The sequence below is a fragment of the Coregonus lavaretus genome (genome assembly GCF_964263955.1).
Source record: "Coregonus lavaretus genome assembly, contig: HAP1_SCAFFOLD_557, whole genome shotgun sequence".
Taxonomy (NCBI): domain Eukaryota; kingdom Metazoa; phylum Chordata; class Actinopteri; order Salmoniformes; family Salmonidae; genus Coregonus; species Coregonus lavaretus.
The window spans coordinates 120,902-144,568 of NW_028166438.1; the positions used below are offsets into that span (position 1 = coordinate 120,902).

Sequence of the window (23,667 nt, forward strand, 5' to 3'; positions counted from 1 at the left end):
TCAGTATGTTACCATGCTATATTTAGTTGGTTCCTGGTGTTTCAGTATGTTACCATGTTGTATTTAGTTGGTTCCTGGTGTTTCTGTATGTTACCATGCTGTATTTAGTTGGTTCCTGATGTTTCAGTATGTTATCATGATGTATTTAGTTGGTTCCTAGTGTTTCAGTATGTTACCATGCTATATTTAGTTGGTTCCTGGTGTTTCAGTATGTTACCATGTTGTATTTAGTTGGTTCCTGGTGTTTCAGTATGTTACCATGCTATATTTAGTTGGTTCCTGATGTTTCAGTATGTTATCATGCTGTATTTAGTTGGTTCCTAGTGTTTCAGTATGTTACCATGCTGTATTTAGTTGGTTCCTGGTGTTTCAGTATGTTATCATGCTGTATTTAGTTGGTTCCTGGTGTTTCAGTATGTTACCATGTTGTATTTAGTTGGTTCCTGGTGTTTCATTATGTTATATCATGCTGTATTTAGTTGGTTCCTGGTGTTTCAGTATGTTACCATGTTGTATTTAGTTGGTTCCTGGTGTTTCAGTATGTTATAATGCTGTATTTAGTTGGTTCCTGGTGTTTCAGTATGTTACCATGCTGTATTTAGTTGGTTCCTGGTGTTTCAGTATGTTACCATGCTGTATTTAGTTGGTTCCTGGTGTTTCAGTATGTTACCATGCTATATTTAGTTGGTTCCTGATGTTTCAGTATGTTACCATGCTGTATTTAGTTGGTTCCTGGTGTTTCAGTATGTTACCATGCTGTATTTAGTTGGTTCCTGGTGTTTCATTATGTTACCATGCTGTATTTAGTTGGTTCCTGGTGTTTCAGTATGTTACCAAGCTGTATTTAGTTGGTTCCTGGTGTTTCAGTATGTTACCATGCTGTATTTAGTTGGTTCCTGGTGTTTCAGTATGTTACCATGCTGTATTTAGTTGGTTCCTGGTGTTTCAGTATGTTACCATGCTGTATTTAGTTGGTTCCTGGTGTTTCAGTATGTTACCATGCTGTATTTAGTTGGTTCCTGGTGTTTCAGTATGTTACCATGCTGTATTTAGTTGGTTCCTGGTGTTTCAGTATGTTACCATTCTGTATTTAGTTGGTTCCTGGTGTTTCAGTATGTTACCATGCTGTATTTAGTTGGTTCCTGGTGTTTCAGTATGTTACCATGCTGTATTTAGTTGGTTCCTGGTGTTTCAGTATGTTACCATGCTGTATTTAGTTGGTTCCTGGTGTTTCAGTATGTTACCATGCTGTATTTAGTTGGTTCCTGGTGTTTCAGTATGTTATCATGCTGTATTTAGTTGGTTCCTGGTGTTTCAGTATGTTACCATGCTGTATTTAGTTGGTTCCTTACCCCTTTGAATATGGTCTGTTTGAGGTGTGAGACGTTCCTCATGCGTCCCTCAGGGTCCATGTTGGTGTTCCACTCCTCCGCCCCAACAGGCTCCCTACGCCGGACCGCTGGCCGCACGCCAAGATCAATCTACCAGGAGAGGACAGATAGGGAGAGTATGGAAATATTGCATTAACGACGCATGCTACTGCTCCGTCAATAACACACTATAGAGAGAGGCAGGGAGGGAGGGGAGTGAGAGAGAGAGAGAGAAATTCTAACAAATATGTTACCAAATTCTAAATAGAGATATCAAATTAGCACAACACCTTGTCAAAATCAAAGAATTCAAACAAAGGAAGACATTAACAATGTACAGACTCTGTGACCATAGCCTGGCCACAAAGACAGGACGCCATAGAAAAACATGGAAGGTCAGAGAAGAAAGACTATGTCAGCACTGTGAGTCAGGTGACGTACAGGAGGACCAGCCCTTCCTACTCCACTGCTGCACATGTGACTCAGAGGTATTTACCTCCTGGAATGTAAAGAATGAATTGCAGGATTTCTTGAACTGCCTGTTGAGGAGAAAATCTCCATTTTGTTAGGATAAAAACGTAGACAATAGATCTAGCTGCAGATTATGTCCTGACCTGTCATAATATTAGAGACAATAGATCTAGTTACAGATTATGTCCTGACCTGTCATAATATTAGAGACAATAGATCTAGCTGCAGATTATGTCCTGACCTGTCATAATATTAGAGACAATAGATCTAGTTACAGATTATGTCCTGACCTGTCAGAATATTAGAGACAATAGATCTAGTTACAGATTATGTCCTGACCTGTCAGAATATTAGAGACAATAGATCTAGTTACAGATTATGTCCTGACCTGTCAGAATATTAGAGACAATAGATCTAGTTACAGATTATGTCCTGACCTGTCATAATATTAGAGACAATAGATCTAGCTGCAGATTATGTCCTGACCTGTCAGAATATTAGAGACAATAGATCTAGCTACAGATTATGTCCTGACCTGTCATAATATTAGAGCCCTTCTAGATTTACTTTCTTAATTGTTGTTTGTTTCTTTGTGGTGAATTATTCACCACATATAATTGTATTTGTTGATATTATTATTGTTGCTCAAACATATTGTTCATTTGTAATGCTTCACATACATTGCTTTGGCAACAGTGGCAACCACCCATTCATGTCAATAAAGCATTTATTGAATTGAGAGCGAGAGCGAGAGCGAGAGCGAGAGAGAGAGAGAGAGAGAGAGAGAGAGAGAGGAGAGAGATAGAAGGAGAGAGAGAGGAGAGAGAGAGAGAGAGAGAGAGAGAGAGAGAGAGAGAGAGAGAGAGAGAGAGAGAGAGAGAGAGAGAGAGAGAGAGAGAGAGACAGAGAGAGAGAGACAGAGAGAGAGAGAGAGACAGAGAGTGAGAGAGTGACAGAGACAGAGAGATGGGGAGAAGCAGGGTTAGGGTCATGGGTGTCAGGGTTAGAGTAAGGGGGGGTCAAGTCCATCGTGTAACTCATGAGGGTCACGACCCCGTGGAAATCCAATAAAACCCCAAGCTCTGGCTGCAACGCTCATTACGCGGTGGCCGTTTAAATGTAAATCATTTTAAAATCGCTATTTCCAATGTATGTGTGTATGTGAATATGTGTTTCATAGATAAACTGTGTGTCCCGTACAGTATGCAGCCAGGCCTACACAAACGTCCAGTTGACAGCTGTGTGATGTTCTGTTCGCCAGGCCATCATCAACCTGGTACAACACTGTAGCTAATACAGTCTGTCCTGATTTACCCACTCAAGCCAATTGAACAGTTCTGCTCCGAGAGGTAGAAAGAGATAGAAGAAGTGGGTTCAGCCAGGGAGAAAGACAAGACTAACTAAATCCTAAGCTAAGAAGGGGGGGGAGCTGTTTCCATGGGGACCGGGCTGATAAGGGGGGAGAGGAGGGTGGGGTGGGGGGGGGGGGGAATAGGAGTCAATAATTCATGAGCTTTGTGATAAGCAGTGAAGTTTGTGTGCGTGTGTGTGTGTGTGTGTGTGCGCATGTGTGTGTGCGCCTTCCCAGCACCATAACTAGCCAACATCCAGCCAGCCAACACACAAGATGGCCTCTTTTGTTACACCTCCATTGTGTAAATAACTAGGCAGAGATTTAGGAATAACTTTTCTCATGGCAGTGAAAATATTTGGCTGAAGTTGTGGGTTGTATAAACAGAACAAGAGCCCACAAAGCTTCTATATACACAGTGCCTTTGGAAAGTATTCAGCCCCATTGACTTTTTCCACATTTTGTTACGTTACAGCCTTATTATAAAATGTATTTTAAACTTTAAAAAATGTCCCTCATCAATCAACACACAATACCCCATAATGACAAAGCAAAAACAGGTTTTTAGAAATATCACATTTACATAAGTATTCAGACCCTTTACTCAGTACTTTGTTGAAGCACCTTTGGCAGCGATTACAGCCTCGAGTCTTCTTTGGTATGACGCTACAAGCTTGGCACACATGTATTTGGGGAGTTTCACCCATTCTTCTCTGCAGATCCTCTCAAGCTCTGTCAGGTTGGATGGGGAGTGTTGCTGCACAGCTATTTTCAGGTCTCTCCAGAGATGTTAGATCGGGTTCAAGTCCAGGCTCTGGCTGGGCCACTCAAGGACATTCAGACTTGTCCCGAAGCCACTCCTGCGTTGTCTTGGCTGTGTGCTTAGGGTCGTTGTCCTGTTGGAAGGTGAACCTTCACCCCAGTCTGAGGTCCTGATCGCTCTGGAGCAGGTTTTCATCAAGGATCTCTCTGTACTTTGCTCCGTTCATCTTTCCCTCGATCCTGACTAGTCTCCCAGTCCCTGCCGCTGAAAAACATCTCCACAGCATGATGCTGCCACCACCATGCTTCACTGTAGGGATGGTGCCAGGTTCCCTCCAGACGTGACACTTCGCATTCAGGCCAAAGAGTTCAAGCTTGGTTTCATCAGACCAGAGAATCTTGTTTCTCATGGTCTGAGATTCCTTTAGGTGCATTTGGCACTGTCAACTATGGGACCTTACATAGACAGGTGTGTGTGCCTTTCCAAATCATGTCCAATCAATTGAATTTACCACAGGTGGACTCCAATCAAGTTGTAGAAACATCTCAAGGATGATCAATGGGAACAGGATGCACCTGAGCTCAATTTCGAGTCTCATAGCAAAGGGTCTGAATACTTATGTAAATAAAGAATTTCTGTTTTTTTTTTTTTATACATTTGCAAACATTTCTAAAAACCTCACTTTGTCATTATGGGCTTTTGTGTGTAGATTGATGAGGAACATTTTGTATTTAATCCATTTTAGAATAAGGCTGTAACATAACAAAATGTGGAAAAAGCGAAGGTGTACTATCCACTAGAAAGACAGACACATTGATTAACCTCACATTGAAAAGACTCAAATATCTGACCAACTTTGTATAGGGTTGCTCTATATACAGAGGTTGTTTTAAAAGGTAAAGTAGCATATTTACACTATTGATCTTTCTCTCTCTTTTCTAATGATTTCCACAAGGTAATAAAGTGACCAGACAGGAGGTTCATGTAATCAAAATCTAATTAAAATCTGGCGTGCGTTGCATTCCTCCTCGACTCAGAGGTTACACTCTGCATCATCAGCCAATCGAACTCTGTGTGTGTGTGTGTGTGTGTGTGTGTGTGTGTGTGTGTGTGTGTGTGTGTGTGAGAGAGAGAGAGGTCAAATGTATTTACTCACCACAGACATATTTAAATAATTGATCAACCTTTATTTAACCAGGTAGATTGAGGACACATGGTGCTTACAACGCCAAGGGTCGTGGGTTCGATTTTCACTGGAGCCTCCCAAACGTTAAAATGTATGCACACATGACTAAGTCTGTTTGGATAAAAGCATCTGCTAAATGGGAAAGGGCATACCTAGTCCGCTGAGGAAAACAGTCCTGGTGTTGAAAGGGGAGACCTAGTCAGCTAGCACAAATGAATGCATTCAACCAAAATGTGTCTTCCTCGTTTAACCCAACCCCTCTGAATCAGAGAGGCGCGGGGGGCTGCCTTAATCAACGTCCACGTCATCGGCGCTCTGGGAGCAGTTGTTGTTGGGGGTTAACTGCCTTGCTCAAGGGCAGAACAGCAGATATTTCCATCTTGCCAGCTCGGGGATTCGAACCAGTGACCTTTCGGTTACTGGCCCAATGCTCTTAACCGCTAGGCTACCTGCCGCCTCACGGCATATACAGTGGGGAGAACAAGTATTTGATACACTGCCGATTTTGCAGGTTTTCCTACTTACAAAGCATGTAGAGGTCTGTAATTTTTATCATAGGTACACTTCAACTGTGAGAGACGGAATCTAAAACAAAAATCCAGAAAATCACATTGTATGATTTTTAAGTAATTAATTTGCATTTTATTGCATGACATAAGTATTTGATCACCTACCAACCAGTAAGAATTCCGGCTCTCACAGACCTGTTAGTTTTTCTTTAAGAAGCCCTCCTGTTCTCCACTCATTACCTGTATTAACTGCACCTGTTTGAACTCGTTACCTGTAAAAAAGACACCTGTCCACACACTCAATCAAACAGACTCCAACCTCTCTACAATGGCCAAGACCAGAGAGCTGTGTAAGGACATCAGGGATAAAATTGTAGACCTGCACAAGGCTGGGATGGGCTACAGGACAATAGGCAAGCAGCTTGGTGAGAAGGCAACAACTGTTGGCGCAATTATTAGAAAATGGAAGAAGTTCAAGATGACGGTCAATCACCCCCGGTCTGGGGCTCCGTGCAAGATCTCACCTCGTGGGGCATCAATGATCATGAGGAAGGTGAGGGATCAGCCCAGAACTACACGGCAGGACCTGGTCAATGACCTGAAGAGAGCTGGGACCAAAGTCTCAAAGAAAACCATTAGTAACACACTACGCCGTCATGGATTAAAATCCTGCAGCGCACGCAATGTCCCCCTGCTCAAGCCAGCGCATGTCCAGGCCCGTCTGAAGTTTGCCAATGACCATCTGGATGATCCAGAGGAGGAATGGGAGAAGGTCATGTGGTCTGATGAGACAAAAATAGAGCTTTTTGGTCTAAACTCCACTCGCCGTGTTTGAAGGAAGAAGGAGGATGAGTACAACCCCAAGAACACCATCCCAACCATGAAGCATGGAGGTGGAAACATCATTCTTTGGGGATGCTTTTCTGCAAAGGGGACAAGACGACTGCACCGCATTGAAGGGAGGATGGATGGGGCCATGTATCGCAAGATCTTGGCCAACAACCTCCTTCCCTCAGTAAGAGCATTGAAGATGGGTCGTGGCTGGGTCTTCCAGCATGACAACGACCCGAAACACACAGCCAGGGCAACTAAGGAGTGACTCCGTAAGAAGCATCTAAAGGTCCTGGAGTGGCCTAAGCCAGTCTCCAGACCTGAACCCAATAGAAAATCTTTGGAGGGAGCTGAAAGTCCGTATTGCCCAGCGACAGCCCCGAAACCTGAAGGATCTGGAGAAGGTCTGTATGGAGGAGTGGGCCAAAATCCCTGCTGCAGTGTGTGCAAACCTGGTCAAGACCTACAGGAAACGTATGATCTCTGTAATTGCAAACAAAGGTTTCTGTACCATATATTAAGTTCTGCTTTTCTGATGTATCAAATACTTATGTCATGCAATAAAATGCAAATTAATTACTTAAAAATCATACAATATGATTTTCTGGATTTTTGTTTTAGATTCCGTCTCTCACAGTTGAAGTGTACCTATGATAAAAATTACAGACCTCTACATGCTTTGTAAGTAGGAAAACCTGCAAAATCGGCAGTGTATCAAATACTTGTTCTCCCCACTGTATTATTATTGTTCTTATTAAATATTATAACAACCTGACCAAGACAGTGAATTGTTATCTTTTATTTATTATGAATCTATTGATTATTGAGAACACATTCTCTTATAATAACACCAAGATGGTTATTAGAACCAGGAGGAGGTGATGGTGCACTGTAGTGAAGCTGGTTATTAGAACCAGGAGGTGATGGTGCACTGTAGTGAAGATAGTTATTAGAACCAGGAGGAAGTGATGGTGCACTGTATTGAAGATAGTTATTAGAACCAGGAGGTGGTGATGGTGCACTGTAGTGAAAATGGTTATTAGAACCAGGAGGAGGTGATGGTGCACTGTAGTGAAGATAGTTATTAGAACCAGGAGGAGGTGATGGTGCACTGTAGTGAAGATAGTTATTAGAACCAGGAGGTGGTGATGGTGCACTGTAGTGAAGATGGTTATTAGAACCAGGAGGTGGTGATGGTGTACTGTAGTGAAGCTAGTTATTTGAACCAGGAGGAGGTGATGGAGGCATATGGCTGGTGTCTAAAAACAATGTCCCCACTCTGGACTATAGACCCACTGATGTCCCCACTCTGGACTATAGACCCACTGATGTCCCCACTCTGGACTACAGACCCACTGATGTCCCCACTCTGGACTACAGACCTACTGATGTCCCCACTCTGGACTATAGACCCACTGATGTCCCCACTCTGGACTATAGACCCACTGATGTCCCCACTCTGGACTATAGACCTACTGATGTCCCCACTCTGGACTATAGACCCACTGATGCCCCACTCTGGACTATAGACCTACTGATGTCCCCACTCTGGACTACAGACCCACTGATGTCCCCACTCTGGACTAAAGACCCACTGATGTCCCCACTCTGGACTATAGACCTACTGATGTCCCCACTCTGGACTAAAGACCTACTGATGTCCCCACTCTGGACTATAGACCTACTGATGTCCCCACTCTGGACTATAGACCTACTGATGTCCCCACTCTGGACTAAAGACCCACTGATGTCCCCACTCTGGACTATAGACCTACTGATGTCCCCACTCTGGACTAAAGACCTACTGATGTCCCCACTCTGGACTATAGACCTACTGATGTCCCCACTCTGGACTAAAGACCTACTGATGTCCCCACTCTGGACTATAGACCCACTGATGTCCCCACTCTGGACTATAGACCCACTGATGTCCCCACTCTGGACTATAGACCCACTGATGTCCCCACTCTGGACTATAGACCCACTGATGTCCCCACTCTGGACTAAAGACCTACTGATGTCCCCACTCTGGACTATAGACCTACTGATGTCCCCACTCTGGACTAAAGACCTACTGATGTCCCCACTCTGGACTATAGACCCACTGATGTCCCCACTCTGGACTATAGACCCACTGATGTCCCCACTCTGGACTATAGACCCACTGATGTCCCCACTCTGGACTATAGACCCACTGATGTCCCCACTCTGGACTATAGACCCACTGATGTCCCCACTCTGGACTATAGACCTACTGATGTCCCCACTCTGGACTATAGACCCACTGATGTCCCCACTCTGGACTATAGACCCACTGATGTCCCCACTCTGGACTATAGACCTACTGATGTCCCCACTCTGGACTATAGACCTACTGATGTCCCCACTCTGGACTATAGAGTTCAAACAACATGTTTAAGTGGATTTCTCATTCCCAGTAGTTTCTGAGAAGCACAGCAAGTGTGACATTTTACCGTTCCACTCTGTGTGCCATTACACTGTGTGGGTTGTTCCATTGTGTGGGTTGTTCCACTGTGTGGGTTGTGTGTGGTAACGATTTCTATGTTTAGCCAAACACGTCATCCATCACCACACTCAACCACCCCTGTGGAGAGGAGAGGAGGCTAGCTAGCAGCGCAGGTTGCCTTGGCAACGCTGAGAGCAGAGGGTCACTTCTAATTAAAACAGAGAGGCAATTAGAGAGGACCTGGGTGGCTGTTACCACAACCTCCTGGTGCACTGGAGCGGGACGGGAGAGGGGTGTGTGGGGAAAAAGGGAACTTCTGGCTGAGAGTCCCATCTAACCAGTCTGCACTGGTCCTGGCTGAGAGTCCCATCTAACCGGTCTGCACTGGTCCTGGCTGAGAGTCCCATCTAGCCAGTCTGCATTGGTCCTGGCTGAGAGTCCCATCTAGCCAGTCTGCATTGGTCCTGGCTGAGAGTCCCATCTAACCAGTCTGCACTGGTCCTGGCTGAGAGTCCCATCTAGCCAGTCTGCACCGGTCCTGGCTGAGAGTCCCATCTAGCCAGTATGCACTGGTCCTGGCTGAGAGTCCCATCTAGGCAGTCTGCATTGGTCCTGGCTGAGAGTCCCATCTAACCAGTCTGTACTGGTCCTGGCTGAGAGTCCCATCTAGCCAGTCTGCATTGGTCCTGGCTGAGAGTCCCATCTAACCAGTCTGCACTGGTCCTGGCTGAGAGCCCCATCTAACCAGTCTGCACTGGTCCTGGCTGAGAGCCCCATCTAGCCAGTCTGCACTGGTCCTGGCTGAGAGTCCCATCTAGCCAGTCTGCACCGGTCCTGGCTGAGAGTCCCATCTAGCCAGTCTGCATTGGTCCTGGCTGAGAGTCCCATCTAACCAGTCTGCACTGGTCCTGGCTGAGAGCCCCATCTAGCCAGTCTGCACTGGTCCTGGCTGAGAGTCCCATCTAGCCAGTCTGCACCGGTCTCATCTAGCCAGTCTGCATTGGTCCTGGCTGAGAGTCCCATCTAACCAGTCTGCACTGGTCCTGGCTGAGAGCCCCATCTAGCCAGTCTGCACTGGTCCTGGCTGAGAGTCCCATCTAGCCAGTCTGCACCGGTCCTGGCTGAGAGCCCCATCTAGCCAGTCTGCACCGGTCCTGGCTGAGAGCCCCATCTAGCCAGTCTGCACCGGTCCTGGCTGAGAGTCCCATCTAGCCAGTCTGCATTGGTCCTGGCTGAGTCCCATCTAGACAGTCTGCACGGGTCCTGGCTGAGAGTCCCATCTAGACAGTCTGTACTGGTCCTGGCTGAGAGTCCCATCTAGCCAGTATGCACTGGTCCTGGCTGAGAGTCCCATCTAGCCAGTCTGCATTGGTCCTGGCTGAGAGTCCCATCTAACCAGTCTGCACTGGTCCTGGCTGAGAGCCCCATCTAACCAGTCTGCACTGGTCCTGGCTGAGAGCCCCATCTAACCAGTCTGCACTGGTCCTGGCTGAGAGCCCCATCTAGCCAGTCTGCACTGGTCCTGGCTGAGAGTCCCATCTAGCCAGTCTGCACCGGTCCTGGCTGAGAGTCCCATCTAGCCAGTCTGCATTGGTCCTGGCTGAGAGTCCCATCTAACCAGTCTGCACTGGTCCTGGCTGAGAGCCCCATCTAGCCAGTCTGCACTGGTCCTGGCTGAGAGTCCCATCTAGCCAGTCTGCACCGGTCCTGGCTGAGAGTCCCATCTAGCCAGTCTGCATTGGTCCTGGCTGAGAGTCCCATCTAACCAGTCTGCACTGGTCCTGGCTGAGAGCCCCATCTAGCCAGTCTGCACTGGTCCTGGCTGAGAGTCCCATCTAGCCAGTCTGCACCGGTCCTGGCTGAGAGCCCCATCTAGCCAGTCTGCACCGGTCCTGGCTGAGAGCCCCATCTAGCCAGTCTGCACCGGTCCTGGCTGAGAGTCCCATCTAGCCAGTCTGCATTGGTCCTGGCTGAGTCCCATCTAGACAGTCTGCACGGGTCCTGGCTGAGAGTCCCATCTAGACAGTCTGTACTGGTCCTGGCTGAGAGTCCCATCTAGCCAGTCCGCACTGGTCCTGGCTGAGAGTCCCATCTAGCCAGTCCGCACTGGTCCTGGCTGAGAGTCCCATCTAGCCAGTCTGCATTGGTCCTGGCTGAGAGTCCCATCTAGCCAGTCTGCACTGGTCCTGGCTGAGAGTCCCATCTAGCCAGTCTGCACCGGTCCTGGCTGAGAGTCTGATCTAGCCAGTGAGACAGGTCGGCACTAGGCAGTAAGCAGCCATGCTTCACATCTCAGAAGATTGCTACAGTAGATCACATTGATGTGGTTCTGGAGACCTTAAACAGTGTTAGATCTGTTCACCTGTGTGTGTTTCCTAGGCCTGCCTGACTTACCCTGGTCTTTATCGCCAAGACAGGTGTGTGTGTGTGTGTGTGTGTGTCCACTCTGACTCACCCTGGTGATGACCTCAAAGCCAGGTTCCTCCTGCTGGTTGATGTCCAGCCCAGGTATGACCTCATTCAGGGGGTCAGCCACCTCCCCGACAGGCCTCTGCTGCAGTAGCTCCGTGTCTGGACCCCGGAACGCATCAAACAGGTAGTTGGTCACCTTGGAGAAACCACCCAGCGTAGCGGTGACTGGGTCCTGAGTAAACCTCTGTTGGGGAGGTGGGGGAGAGAGGGGGGGGGAGATGGGGAGAGAGGGTGGAGAGGAGAGGGAAAAGGCAGAGAGGGTTGGGAAGACAGGAAAGATACGGGTCATGAAAGAAGTCATTGGTAACGGTGTGGCACCAGAAATTTAGTTTAACTGTAGTCTCACTATTAAGACTTTAAAGATGGCAAGCCCAGGAAGTGATGAGCTTATTTTCGCTCTGCTATTTTCACTTAATCGTAGGTGTGAAATGTTACCTTTGGAAGTGCCCACAGCAAGATGACTTACTGCACCAAACATGTCTCATCTTTATATAGTCTACAACACGTTTTTACTTTAGATTTTCATCAGAAGCAAATGGGGAAAGTATCTCAAGAGCACAACAGCTTCGGTCATCGTCTCAGATTCACAACCAAGTCCCATCCCCCGGCCCCCGCCTGAAACACCTTCAACTCTCCAGACTGAGTACTCTCACTATGAAGAAGTAAAAGCCTACAATATCACATCACCCAGAAAGCTAATGCTTTTCAAGGCCTCCTGTTTTACTCTCTACAGAAGAACCATGAGAATCAAAGCCGTTACAAAAAGGGGCCAATCTATTTCTCCTGGCGTTGGTTACCGGCAGGCTGAGACGCTGGTCATTCATCTTTGCAATTGGATTTTTTTTTTAGTCACATTAGAAAACAATATTCCAGCAGCGTTAACCCCTTTGTGAAGAGAGGCCACCCAATGTTATTAGTCAAGGCTCATTAGCCTCCCCTCCACAATCCCTGCTTTACTAAATGGCTCCTGTAATACTGTAATACGGTAGGAGAGGAGAGCTGGGGCGGGAGGGCGGGAGGGCGGGCGGTGAGGCACCCTGAAGCTTAACGATAATGAGACAGCACTCTCACGCAGCCAGGCAGCCTCGCAGCCAGGCTAATGTCTATGAGATATCGTTGCTATTCCATAATGCAGCCGGGATCTAAAACAAAGTGACAATACAGTTAGACCTATTATCCACCCACAATGCATTACCAGACGCCGTTAAAAAACGTGCCCATTGGTTTGGAGAGAGCAGAGGGACGGACCCCTTTTAACTATAAAGCATAACACTAAGACCTGCGCTGACGGAGGTTCTATTTGAAGCAAAAAAAAAGCTTTTTATTACAAAATGTCAACGAGATGGACAATAGATAAATGATATGCAATTAAAAGTCCCTGAGCCGACCTAAAAAACTCCCGCGAACTATTCCCTCTGCCAGCTAGCCAATGTAGCCTGGTGCTGATGGCGTACAAAGTTTATTAGCTCATGCTCCCCTACCCAGAGCATGTACCCTCCCCCCTGTAACCCCCATACCTCCATCCTGTATTATCCAGTGATCCCCTACCCAGAGCATGTACCCTCCCCCCTGTAACCCCCATACCTCCATCCTGTATTATCCAGTGATCCCCTACCCAGAGCATGTACCCTCCCCCCTGTAACCCCCATACCTCCATCCTGTATTATCCAGTGATCCCTTACCCAGAGCATGTACCCTCCCCCCTGTAACCCCCATACCTCCATCCTATATTATCCAGTGATCCCCTACCCAGAGCATGTACCCTCCCCCCTGTAACCCCCATCCTGTATTATCCAGTGATCCCCTACCCAGAGCATGTACCCTCCCCCCTGTAACCCCCATACCTCCATCCTGTATTATCCAGTGATCCCCTACCCAGAGCATGTACCCTCCCCCCTGTAACCCCCATACCTCCATCCTGTATTATCCAGTGATCCCCTCCCCAGAGCATGTACCCTCCCCCCTGTAACCCCCATACCTCCATCCTGTATTATCCAGCGATCCCCTACCCAGAGCATGTACCCTCCCCCCTGTAACCCCCATACCTCCATCCTGTATTATCCAGTGATCCCCTCCCCAGAGCATGTACCCTCCCCCCTGTAACCCCCATACCTCCATCCTGTATTATCCAGTGATCCCCTACCCAGAGCATGTACCCTCCCCCCTGTAACCCCCATACCTCCATCCTGTATTATCCAGTGATCCCCTACCCAGAGCATGTACCCTCCCCCCTGTAACCCCCATACCTCCATCCTGTATTATCCAGTGATCCCCTCCCCAGAGCATGTACCCTCCCCCCTGTAACCCCCATACCTCCATCCTGTATTATCCAGTGATCCCCTACCCAGAGCATGTACCCTCCCCCCTGTAACCCCCATACCTCCATCCTGTATTATCCAGCGATCCCCTACCCAGAGCATGTACCCTCCCCCCTGTAACCCCCATACCTCCATCCTGTATTATCCAGTGATCCCCTACCCAGAGCATGTACCCTCCCCCCTGTAACCCCCATACCTCCATCCTGTATTATCCAGTGATCCCCTCCCCAGAGCATGTACCCTCCCCCCTGTAACCCCCATACCTCCATCCTGTATTATCCAGTGATCCCCTACCCAGAGCATGTACCCTCCCCCCTGTAACCCCCATACCTCCATCCTGTATTATCCAGCGATCCCCTACCCAGAGCATGTACCCTCCCCCCTGTAACCCCCATACCTCCATCCTGTATTATCCAGTGATCCCCTCCCCAGAGCATGTACCCTCCCCCCTGTAACCCCCATACCTCCATCCTGTATTATCCAGTGATCCCCTACCCAGAGCATGTACCCTCCCCCCTGTAACCCCCATACCTCCATCCTGTATTATCCAGTGATCCCCTCCCCAGAGCATGTACCCTCCCCCCTGTAACCCCCATACCTCCATCCTGTATTATCCAGTGATCCCCTACCCAGAGCATGTACCCTCCCCCCTGTAACCCCCATACCTCCATCCTGTATTATCCAGTGATCCCCTCCCCAGAGCATGTACCCTCCCCCCTGTAACCCCCATACCTCCATCCTGTATTATCCAGTGATCCCCTACCCAGAGCATGTACCCTCCCCCCTGTAACCCCCATACCTCCATCCTGTATTATCCAGCGATCCCCTACCCAGAGCATGTACCCTCCCCCCTGTAACCCCCATACCTCCATCCTGTATTATCCAGTGATCCCCTACCCAGAGCATGTACCCTCCCCCCTGTAACCCCCATACCTCCATCCTGTATTATCCAGTGATCCCCTCCCCAGAGCATGTACCCTCCCCCCTGTAACCCCCATACCTCCATCCTGTATTATCCAGTGATCCCCTACCCAGAGCATGTACCCTCCCCCCTGTAACCCCCATACCTCCATCCTGTATTATCCAGCGATCCCCTACCCAGAGCATGTACCCTCCCCCCTGTAACCCCCATACCTCCATCCTGTATTATCCAGTGATCCCCTCCTCAGAGCATGTACCCTCCCCCCTGTAACCCCCATACCTCCATCCTGTATTATCCAGTGATCCCCTACCCAGAGCATGTACCCTCCCCCCTGTAACCCCCATACCTCCATCCTGTATTATCCAGTGATCCCCTCCCCAGAGCATGTACCCTCCCCCTGTAATCCCCATCCTGTATTATCCAGTGATCCCCTACCCAGAGCATGTACCCTCCCCCCTGTAACCCCCATACCTCCATCCTGTATTATCCAGTGATCCCCTCCCCAGAGCATGTACCCTCCCCCCTGTAACCCCCATACCTCCATCCTGTATTATCCAGTGATCCCCTACCCAGAGCATGTACCCTCCCCCCTGTAACCCCCATACCTCCATCCTGTATTATCCAGTGATCCCCTACCCAGAGCATGTACCCTCCCCCCTGTAACCCCCATACCTCCATCCTGTATTATCCAGTGATCCCCTCCCCAGAGCATGTACCCTCCCCCCTGTAACCCCCATACCTCCATCCTGTATTATCCAGTGATCCCCTACCCAGAGCATGTACCCTCCCCCCTGTAACCCCCATACCTCCATCCTGTATTATCCAGCGATCCCCTACCCAGAGCATGTACCCTCCCCCCTGTAACCCCCATACCTCCATCCTGTATTATCCAGCGATCCCCTACCCAGAGCATGTACCCTCCCCCCTGTAACCCCCATACCTCCATCCTGTATTATCCAGTGATCCCCTCCCCAGAGCATGTACCCTCCCCCCTGTAACCCCCATACCTCCATCCTGTATTATCCAGTGATCCCCTACCCAGAGCATGTACCCTCCCCCCTGTAACCCCCATACCTCCATCCTGTATTATCCAGTGATCCCCTCCCCAGAGCATGTACCCTCCCCCTGTAATCCCCATCCTGTATTATCCAGTGATCCCCTACCCAGAGCATGTACCCTCCCCCCTGTAACCCCCATACCTCCATCCTGTATTATCCAGTGATCCCCTCCCCAGAGCATGTACCCTCCCCCCTGTAACCCCCATACCTCCATCCTGTATTATCCAGTGATCCCCTACCCAGAGCATGTACCCTCCCCCCTGTAACCCCCATACCTCCATCCTGTATTATCCAGTGATCCCCTACCCAGAGCATGTACCCTCCCCCCTGTAACCCCCATACCTCCATCCTGTATTATCCAGTGATCCCCTCCCCAGAGCATGTACCCTCCCCCCTGTAACCCCCATACCTCCATCCTGTATTATCCAGTGATCCCCTACCCAGAGCATGTACCCTCCCCCCTGTAACCCCCATACCTCCATCCTGTATTATCCAGCGATCCCCTACCCAGAGCATGTACCCTCCCCCCTGTAACCCCCATACCTCCATCCTGTATTATCCAGTGATCCCCTCCCCAGAGCATGTACCCTCCCCCCTGTAACCCCCATACCTCCATCCTGTATTATCCAGTGATCCCCTACCCAGAGCATGTACCCTCCCCCCTGTAACCCCCATACCTCCATCCTGTATTATCCAGTGATCCCCTCCCCAGAGCATGTACCCTCCCCCCTGTAATCCCCATCCTGTATTATCCAGTGATTTCCTACCCAGAGCATGTACCCTCCCCCCTGTAACCCCCATACCTCCATCCTGTATTATCCAGTGATCCCCTCCCCAGAGCATGTACCCTCCCCCCTGTAACCCCCATACCTCCATCCTGTATTATCCAGTGATCCCCTACCCAGAGCATGTACCTTCCCCCCTGTAACCCCCATACCTCCATCCTGTATTATCCAGTGATCCCCTACCCAGAGCATGTACCCTCCCCCCTGTAACCCCCATACCTCCATCCTGTATTATCCAGTGATCCCCTACCCAGAGCATGTACCCTCCCCCCTGTAACCCCCATACCCCCATCCTGTATTATCCAGTGATCCCCTACCCAGAGCATGTACCCTCCCCCCTGTAACCCCCATACCTCCATCCTGTATTATCCAGTGATCCCCTCCCCAGAGCATGTACCCTCCCCCCTGTAACCCCCATACCTCCATCCTGTATTATCCAGTGATCCCCTCCCCAGAGCATGTACCCTCCCCCCTGTAACCCCCATACCTCCATCCTGTATTATCCAGTGATCCCCTACCCAGAGCATGTACCCTCCCCCCTGTAACCCCCATACCCCCATCCTGTATTATCCAGTGATCCCCTACCCAGAGCATGTACCCTCCCCCCTGTAACCCCCATCCTGTATTATCCAGTGATCCCCTACCCAGAGCATGTACCCTCCCCCCTGTAACCCCCATACATCCATCCTTTATTATCCAGTGATCCCCTACCCAGAGCATGTACCCTCCCCCCTGTAACCCCCATACCTCCATCCTGTATTATCCAGTGATCCCCTACCCAGAGCATGTACCCTCCCCCCTGTAACCCCCATACCTCCATCCTGTATTATCCAGCGATCCCCTACCCAGAGCATGTACCCTCCCCCCTGTAACCCCCATACCTCCATCCTGTATTATCCAGTGATCCCCTCCCCAGAGCATGTACCCTCCCCCCTGTACCCCCATACCTCCATCCTGTATTATCCAGTGATCCCCTACCCAGAGCATGTACCCTCCCCCCTGTAACCCCCATACCTCCATCCTGTATTATCCAGTGATCCTTTACCCAGAGCATGTACCCTCCCCCCTGTAACCCCCATACCTCCATCCTGTATTATCCAGTGATCCCCTCCCCAGAGCATGTACCCTCCCCCCTGTAACCCCCATACCTCCATCCTGTATTATCCAGTGATCCCCTACCCAGAGTATGTACCCTCCCCCCTGTAACCCCCATACCTCCATCCTGTATTATCCAGCGATCCCCTACCCAGAGCATGTACCCTCCCCCCTGTAACCCCCATACCTCCATCCTGTATTATCCAGTGATCCCCTCCCCAGAGCATGTACCCTCCCCCCTGTAACCCCCATACCTCCATCCTGTATTATCCAGTGATCCCCTACCCAGAGCATGTACCCTCCCCCCTGTAACCCCCATACCTCCATCCTGTATTATCCAGTGATCCCCTCCCCAGAGCATGTACCCTCCCCCCTGTAATCCCCATCCTGTATTATCCAGTGATCCCCTACCCAGAGCATGTACCCTCCCCCCTGTAACCCCCATACCTCCATCCTGTATTATCCAGTGATCCCCTCCCCAGAGCATGTACCCTCCCCCCTGTAACCCCCATACCTCCATCCTGTATTATCCAGTGATCCCCTACCCAGAGCATGTACCCTCCCCCCTGTAACCCCCATACCTCCATCCTGTATTATCCAGTGATCCCCTACCCAGAGCATGTACCCTCCCCCCTGTAACCCCCATACCTCCATCCTGTATTATCCAGTGATCCCCTCCCCAGAGCATGTACCCTCCCCCCTGTAACCCCCATACCTCCATCCTGTATTATCCAGTGATCCCCTACCCAGAGCATGTACCCTCCCCCCTGTAACCCCCATACCTCCATCCTGTATTATCCAGCGATCCCCTACCCAGAGCATGTACCCTCCCCCCTGTAACCCCCATACCTCCATCCTGTATTATCCAGTGATCCCCTCCCCAGAGCATGTACCCTCCCCCCTGTAACCCCCATACCTCCATCCTGTATTATCCAGTGATCCCCTACCCAGAGCATGTACCCTCCCCCCTGTAACCCCCATACCTCCATCCTGTATTATCCAGTGATCCCCTCCCCAGAGCATGTACCCTCCCCCCTGTAATCCCCATCCTGTATTATCCAGTGATTTCCTACCCAGAGCATGTACCCTCCCCCCTGTAACCCCCATACCTCCATCCTGTATTATCCAGTGATCCCCTCCCCAGAGCATGTACCCTCCCCCTGTAACCCCCATACCTCCATCCTGTATTATCCAGTGATCCCCTACCCAGAGCATGTACCCTCCCCCCTGTAACCCCCATACCTCCATCCTGTATTATCCAGTGATCCCCTACCCAGAGCATGTACCCTCCCCCCTGTAACCCCCATACCTCCATCCTGTATTATCCAGTGATCCCCTACCCAGAGCATGTACCCTCCCCCCTGTAACCCCCATACCTCCATCCTGTATTATCCAGTGATCCCCTACCCAGAGCATGTACCCTCCCCCCTGTAACCCCCATCCTGTATTATCCAGTGATCCCCTACCCAGAGCATGTACCCTCCCCCCTGTAACCCCCATACCGCCATCCTGTATTATCCAGTGATCCCTTACCCAGAGCATGTACCCTCCCCCCTGTAACCCCCATACCTCCATCCTGTATTATCCAGTGATCCCCTACCCAGAGCATGTACCCTCCCCCCTGTAACCCCCATACCTCCATCCTGTATTATCCAGTGATCCCCTACCCAGAGCATGTACCCTCCCCCCTGTAACCCCCATACCTCCATCCTGTATTATCCAGCGCTCCCCTACCCAGAGCATGTACCCTCCCCCCTGTAACCCCCATACCTCCATCCTGCATTATCCAGTGATCCCCTACCCAGAGCATGTACCCTCCCCCCTGTAACCCCCATACCTCCATCCTGTATTATCCAGCGCTCCCCTATCTAAGAGTCCCAAATGGCACCCTATTCCCTACATAGTGCACTACTTTTGACCAGAGCCCTATGGACTATAAAGGGAATAGGGTGCCATTTGGGGGACAGCCCATTTCTCCTACCAAGGCCTTCAGAGAGGCCTCATAAAACAAACTAACACAATGTGCTGCTCTTATTAAGTCACTGCCCCGTTCAGAATAAACTCATTAAAATAACACCATTGAGTTGTTCTGTGAACCCTGAGACAGTATAGAGGATGAGAGGACAGTATAGAGCCTGGGAGGAGAGACTGGGAAGAGACAGAGTATAGAGCCTGGGAGGAGAGACTGGGAGGAAGCAGTCTAGAGGCTGGGAGGAGAGTCTGGGAGGAAGCAGTCTAGAGGCTGGGAGGAGACGGTCTAGAGGTTGGGAGGAGAGTCTGGGAGGAAGCAGTCTAGAGGCTGGGAGGAGACGGTCTAGAGGTTGGGAGGAGAGTCTGGGAGGAAGCAGTCTAGAGTCTGGGAGGAGACAGTCTAGAGGCTGGGAGGAGAGTCTGGGAGGAGACGGTCTAGAGGCTGGGAGGAGACGGTCTAGAGGCTGGGAGGAGAGTCTGGGAGGAAGCAGTCTAGAGGCTGGGAGGAGAGTCTGGGAGGAAGCAGTCTAGAGGCTGGGAGGAGACGGTCTAGAGGCTGGGAGGAGAGTCTGGGAGGAAGCAGTCTAGAGGCTGGGAGGAGACGGTCTAGAGGCTGGGAGGAGAAGTTTAGAGTCTGGGAGGAGACAGTCTAGAGGCTGGGAGGAGAGTCTGGGAGGAAGCAGTCTAGAGGCTGGGAGGATGCAGTCTAGAGGCTGGGAGGAGAGTCTGGGAGGAAGCAGTCTAGAGTCTGGGAGGAGACAGTCTAGAGGCTGGGAGGAGAGTCTGGGAGGAGACGGTCTAGAGGCTGGGAGGAGACGGTCTAGAGGCTGGGAGGAGACGGTCTAGAGGCTGGGAGGAGAAGTTTAGAGTCTGGGAGGAAGCAGTCTAGAGGCTGGGAGGAGAGTCTGGGAGGAAGCAGTCTAGAGGCTGGGAGGAAGCAGTCTAGAGGCTGGGGGGAGACGGTCTAGAGGCTGGGAGGAGACGGTCTAGAGGCTGGGAGGAGAGTCTGGGAGGAGACAGAGTATAGAGCCTGGGAGGAGAGTCTGGGAGGAAGCAGTCTAGAGGCTGGGAGGAGAGTCTGGGAGGAAGCAGTCTAGAGGCTGGGAGGAAGCAGTCTAGAGGCTGGGGCGAGACGGTCTAGAGGCTGGGAGGAGACGGTCTAGAGCCTGGGAGGAGAGTCTGGGAGGAAGCAGTCTAGAGGCTGGGAGGAGAGTCTGGGAGGAAGCAGTCTAGAGTCTGGGAGGATGCAGTCTAGAGGCTGGGAGGATGCAGTCTAGAGGCTGGGAGGATGCAGTCTAGAGGCTGGGAGGATGCAGTCTAGAGGCTGGGAGGAGACGGTCTAGAGGCTGGGAGGAGACGGTCTAGAGGCTGGGAGGAGAGTCTGGGAGGAAGCAGTCTAGAGGCTGGGAGGAGACTGTCTAGAGCCTGGGAGGAGACGGTCTAGAGGCTGGGAGGAGAGTCTGGGAGGAAGCAGTCTAGAGGCTGGGAGGAGACTGTCTAGAGGCTGGGAGGAGACGGTCTAGAGGCTGGGAGGAGAAGTTTAGAGTCTGGGAGGAGACGGTCTAGAGGCTGGGAGGAGAGTCTGGGAGGAAGCAGTCTAGAGGCTGGGAGGAGAGTCTGGGAGGAAGCAGTCTAGAGGCTGGGAGGAGAGTCTGGGAGGATGCAGTCTAGAGTCTGGGAGGAGACGGTCTAGAGGCTGGGAGGAGAGTCTGGGAGGAAGCAGTCTAGAGGCTGAGAGGAGACTGTCTAGAGGCTGGGAGGAGACGGTCTAGAGGCTGGGAGGAGACGGTCTAGAGGCTGGGAGGAGACGGTCTAGAGGCTGGGAGGAGAAGTTTAGAGTCTGGGAGGAGAGTCTGGGAGGAAGCAGTCTAGAGGCTGGGAGGAAGCAGTCTAGAGGCTGGGAGGATGCAGTCTAGAGCCTGGGAGGAGACGGTCTAGAGGCTGGGAGGAGACGGTCTAGAGGCTGGGAGGAGAAGTTTAGAGTCTGGGAGGAGACGGTCTAGAGGCTGGGAGGAGAGTCTGGGAGGAAGCAGTCTAGAGGCTGGGAGGAGAGTCTGGGAGGATGCAGTCTAGAGGCTGGGAGGAGACAGTTTAGAGGCTGGGAGGAGAGTCTGGGAGGAAGCAGTCTAGAGGCTGGGAGGACAGGCTGGGAGGAGAAAGGTATAGAGGCTGGGAGGAGAGTCTAGAGGCTGGGAGGAGTAAGTCCAGGAGGAGACAGTCTAGAGGCTGGGAGGACAGGCTGGGAGGAGACGGTATAGAGTCTGGGAGGAGACAGTATAGAGGCTGGGAGGAGAACGTATAGAGGCTGGGAGGAGAACGTATAGAGGCTGGGAGGAGTAAGTCCAGGAGGAGACAGTCTAGAGGCTGGGAGGACAGGCTGGGAGGAGACGGTATAGAGACTGGGAGGAGAACGTATAGAGGCTGGGAGGAGACGGTATAGAGGCTGGGAGGAGAGGCTGGGAGGATGCAGTCTAGAGGCTGGGAGGAGACAGTTTAGAGACTGGGAAGAGAGGATGGGAGAATGCAGTCTAAAAGCTGGGAGGAGACAGTTTATAGAGACTGGGAGGAGACGGTATAGAGGTTGGGAGGATGCAGTCTAGAGGCTGGGAGGAGCAAGTCTAGAGGCTGTGAGGAGACGGTATAGAGGCTGGGAGGAGACGGTATAGAGGCTGGGAGGAGAACGTATAGAGGCTGGGAGGAGAACGTATAGAGGCTGGGAGGAGAACGTATAGAGGCTGGGAGGAGAACGTATAGAGGCTGGGAGGAGAACGTATAGAGAATGGGAGGAGACCGTATAGAGGCTGGGAGGAGAACGTATAGAGGCTGGGAGGAATCTTATAGAGGCTGGGAGGAATCTTATAGAGAGTGATAGGAGACCATATAGAGTCTGGGAGGTGGAGGGGTGAAGGCATGGACTACATTAGAGAGCATTGCTAGTGCGTGAAGCAGGCATGGACTGTATTGAGTGAGATAGGGGCAGCAGTGTGTGAGTGAGATAGGGGCAGCAGTGTGTGAGTGAGATAGGGGCAGCAGTGTGTGAGTGAGATAGGGGCAGCAGTGTGTGAGTGTGAGACAGGTGTAGTTACCGTGTGAGACAGGTGTAGTTACCGTGTGAGACAGGTGTAGTTACCGTGTGAGGCAGGTGTAGTTACCGTGTGAGGCAGGTGTAGTTACCGTGTGAGGCAGGTGTAGTTACCATGTGAGACAGGTGTAGTTACCGTGTGAGACAGGTGTAGTTACCGTGTGAGACAGGTGTAGTTACCGTGTGAGACAGGTGTAGTTACCGTGTGAGACAGGTGTAGTTACCATGTGAGACAGGTGTAGTTACCATGTGAGACAGGTGTAGACTAGGGTGCAGGTTGTACCGTAATAAGTCCGAAGGTGGCATCATCTAGCAGGTTCTCAAAGGACTGGGACATAGCTCTGCTGTGGGGGCTGACCTGGAGGAGGGAGGTATCAGTGGTAGACCTGGGGGGGGGAGACGAGAGAGGCATAACAGGAAATAGCAGAGGAGGAAAGTTCATTAAAACCTCAGAGTGTCTGTATCAGGGACTCATCATGAGACTAGTCTGGAAGAGAAGCTCCAAGAGTCAATGGTTTCAGGCAGGGGCGCAACTTTGCTTTTAGAAGTGGGGGGGGGACTTAATTATTATTATTTAAAAATGTTATCAGTCAAATAAACACTCCAAACAGCCTACCCAACCGCTCGGAGGCGTCCGTATGGTCCTAAAGCACACCGTCGCCTTGTTTTGTATCACATTCCAATGATAAAACTGGGGGACAACAATGCAATTTCCGACATGTCCCCCCCCCGTCCCCAGCGATAGTTACGACCCTGGTTTCAGGGAACAAGTTTGTCTGGAGTCAGTGGTCTCAGGGAACAAGCTTGCGAGTGGGGAAACAAACCAATGAGATCCGTTGTAAAACTATATATTTTTTTAAATACCTTGACAATTTCAACTTCCAGTTCAAATTTTGATGGGATTGGATCATCAAGTAGAATGTTGGTTATAACTGTTCTCCATATCTGCCGTGCCACTATAGAAGCACAACATTGTGACAACCACTTAACAGCACTTCACTGAGCTGTGCTCAGAT

The 23,667-nt window shown here is 50.6% G+C and overlaps 1 protein-coding gene across 1 annotated transcript in view; it reads right to left on the minus strand.

Moving 5' to 3' along the window:
* The window catches only part of LOC311114697 (TBC1 domain family member 15-like), a 48,848-nt gene extending 25,688 nt beyond the window's left edge, over positions 1–23,160 (minus strand). Inside the window, exons 1-3 of the mRNA XM_084189937.1 lie at positions 22,935–23,160; positions 11,404–11,604; positions 1,353–1,481 (exon numbers count right to left, since the gene is read on the minus strand). Coding sequence (XP_084046063.1) covers positions 1,353–1,481; positions 11,404–11,604; positions 22,935–23,093 — 489 coding nt within the window. The 5' untranslated portion in view covers positions 23,094–23,160. The remainder of the gene's footprint in view (positions 1–1,352; positions 1,482–11,403; positions 11,605–22,934) is intronic.
* Between the last annotated feature and the right edge of the window lie 507 nt (positions 23,161–23,667).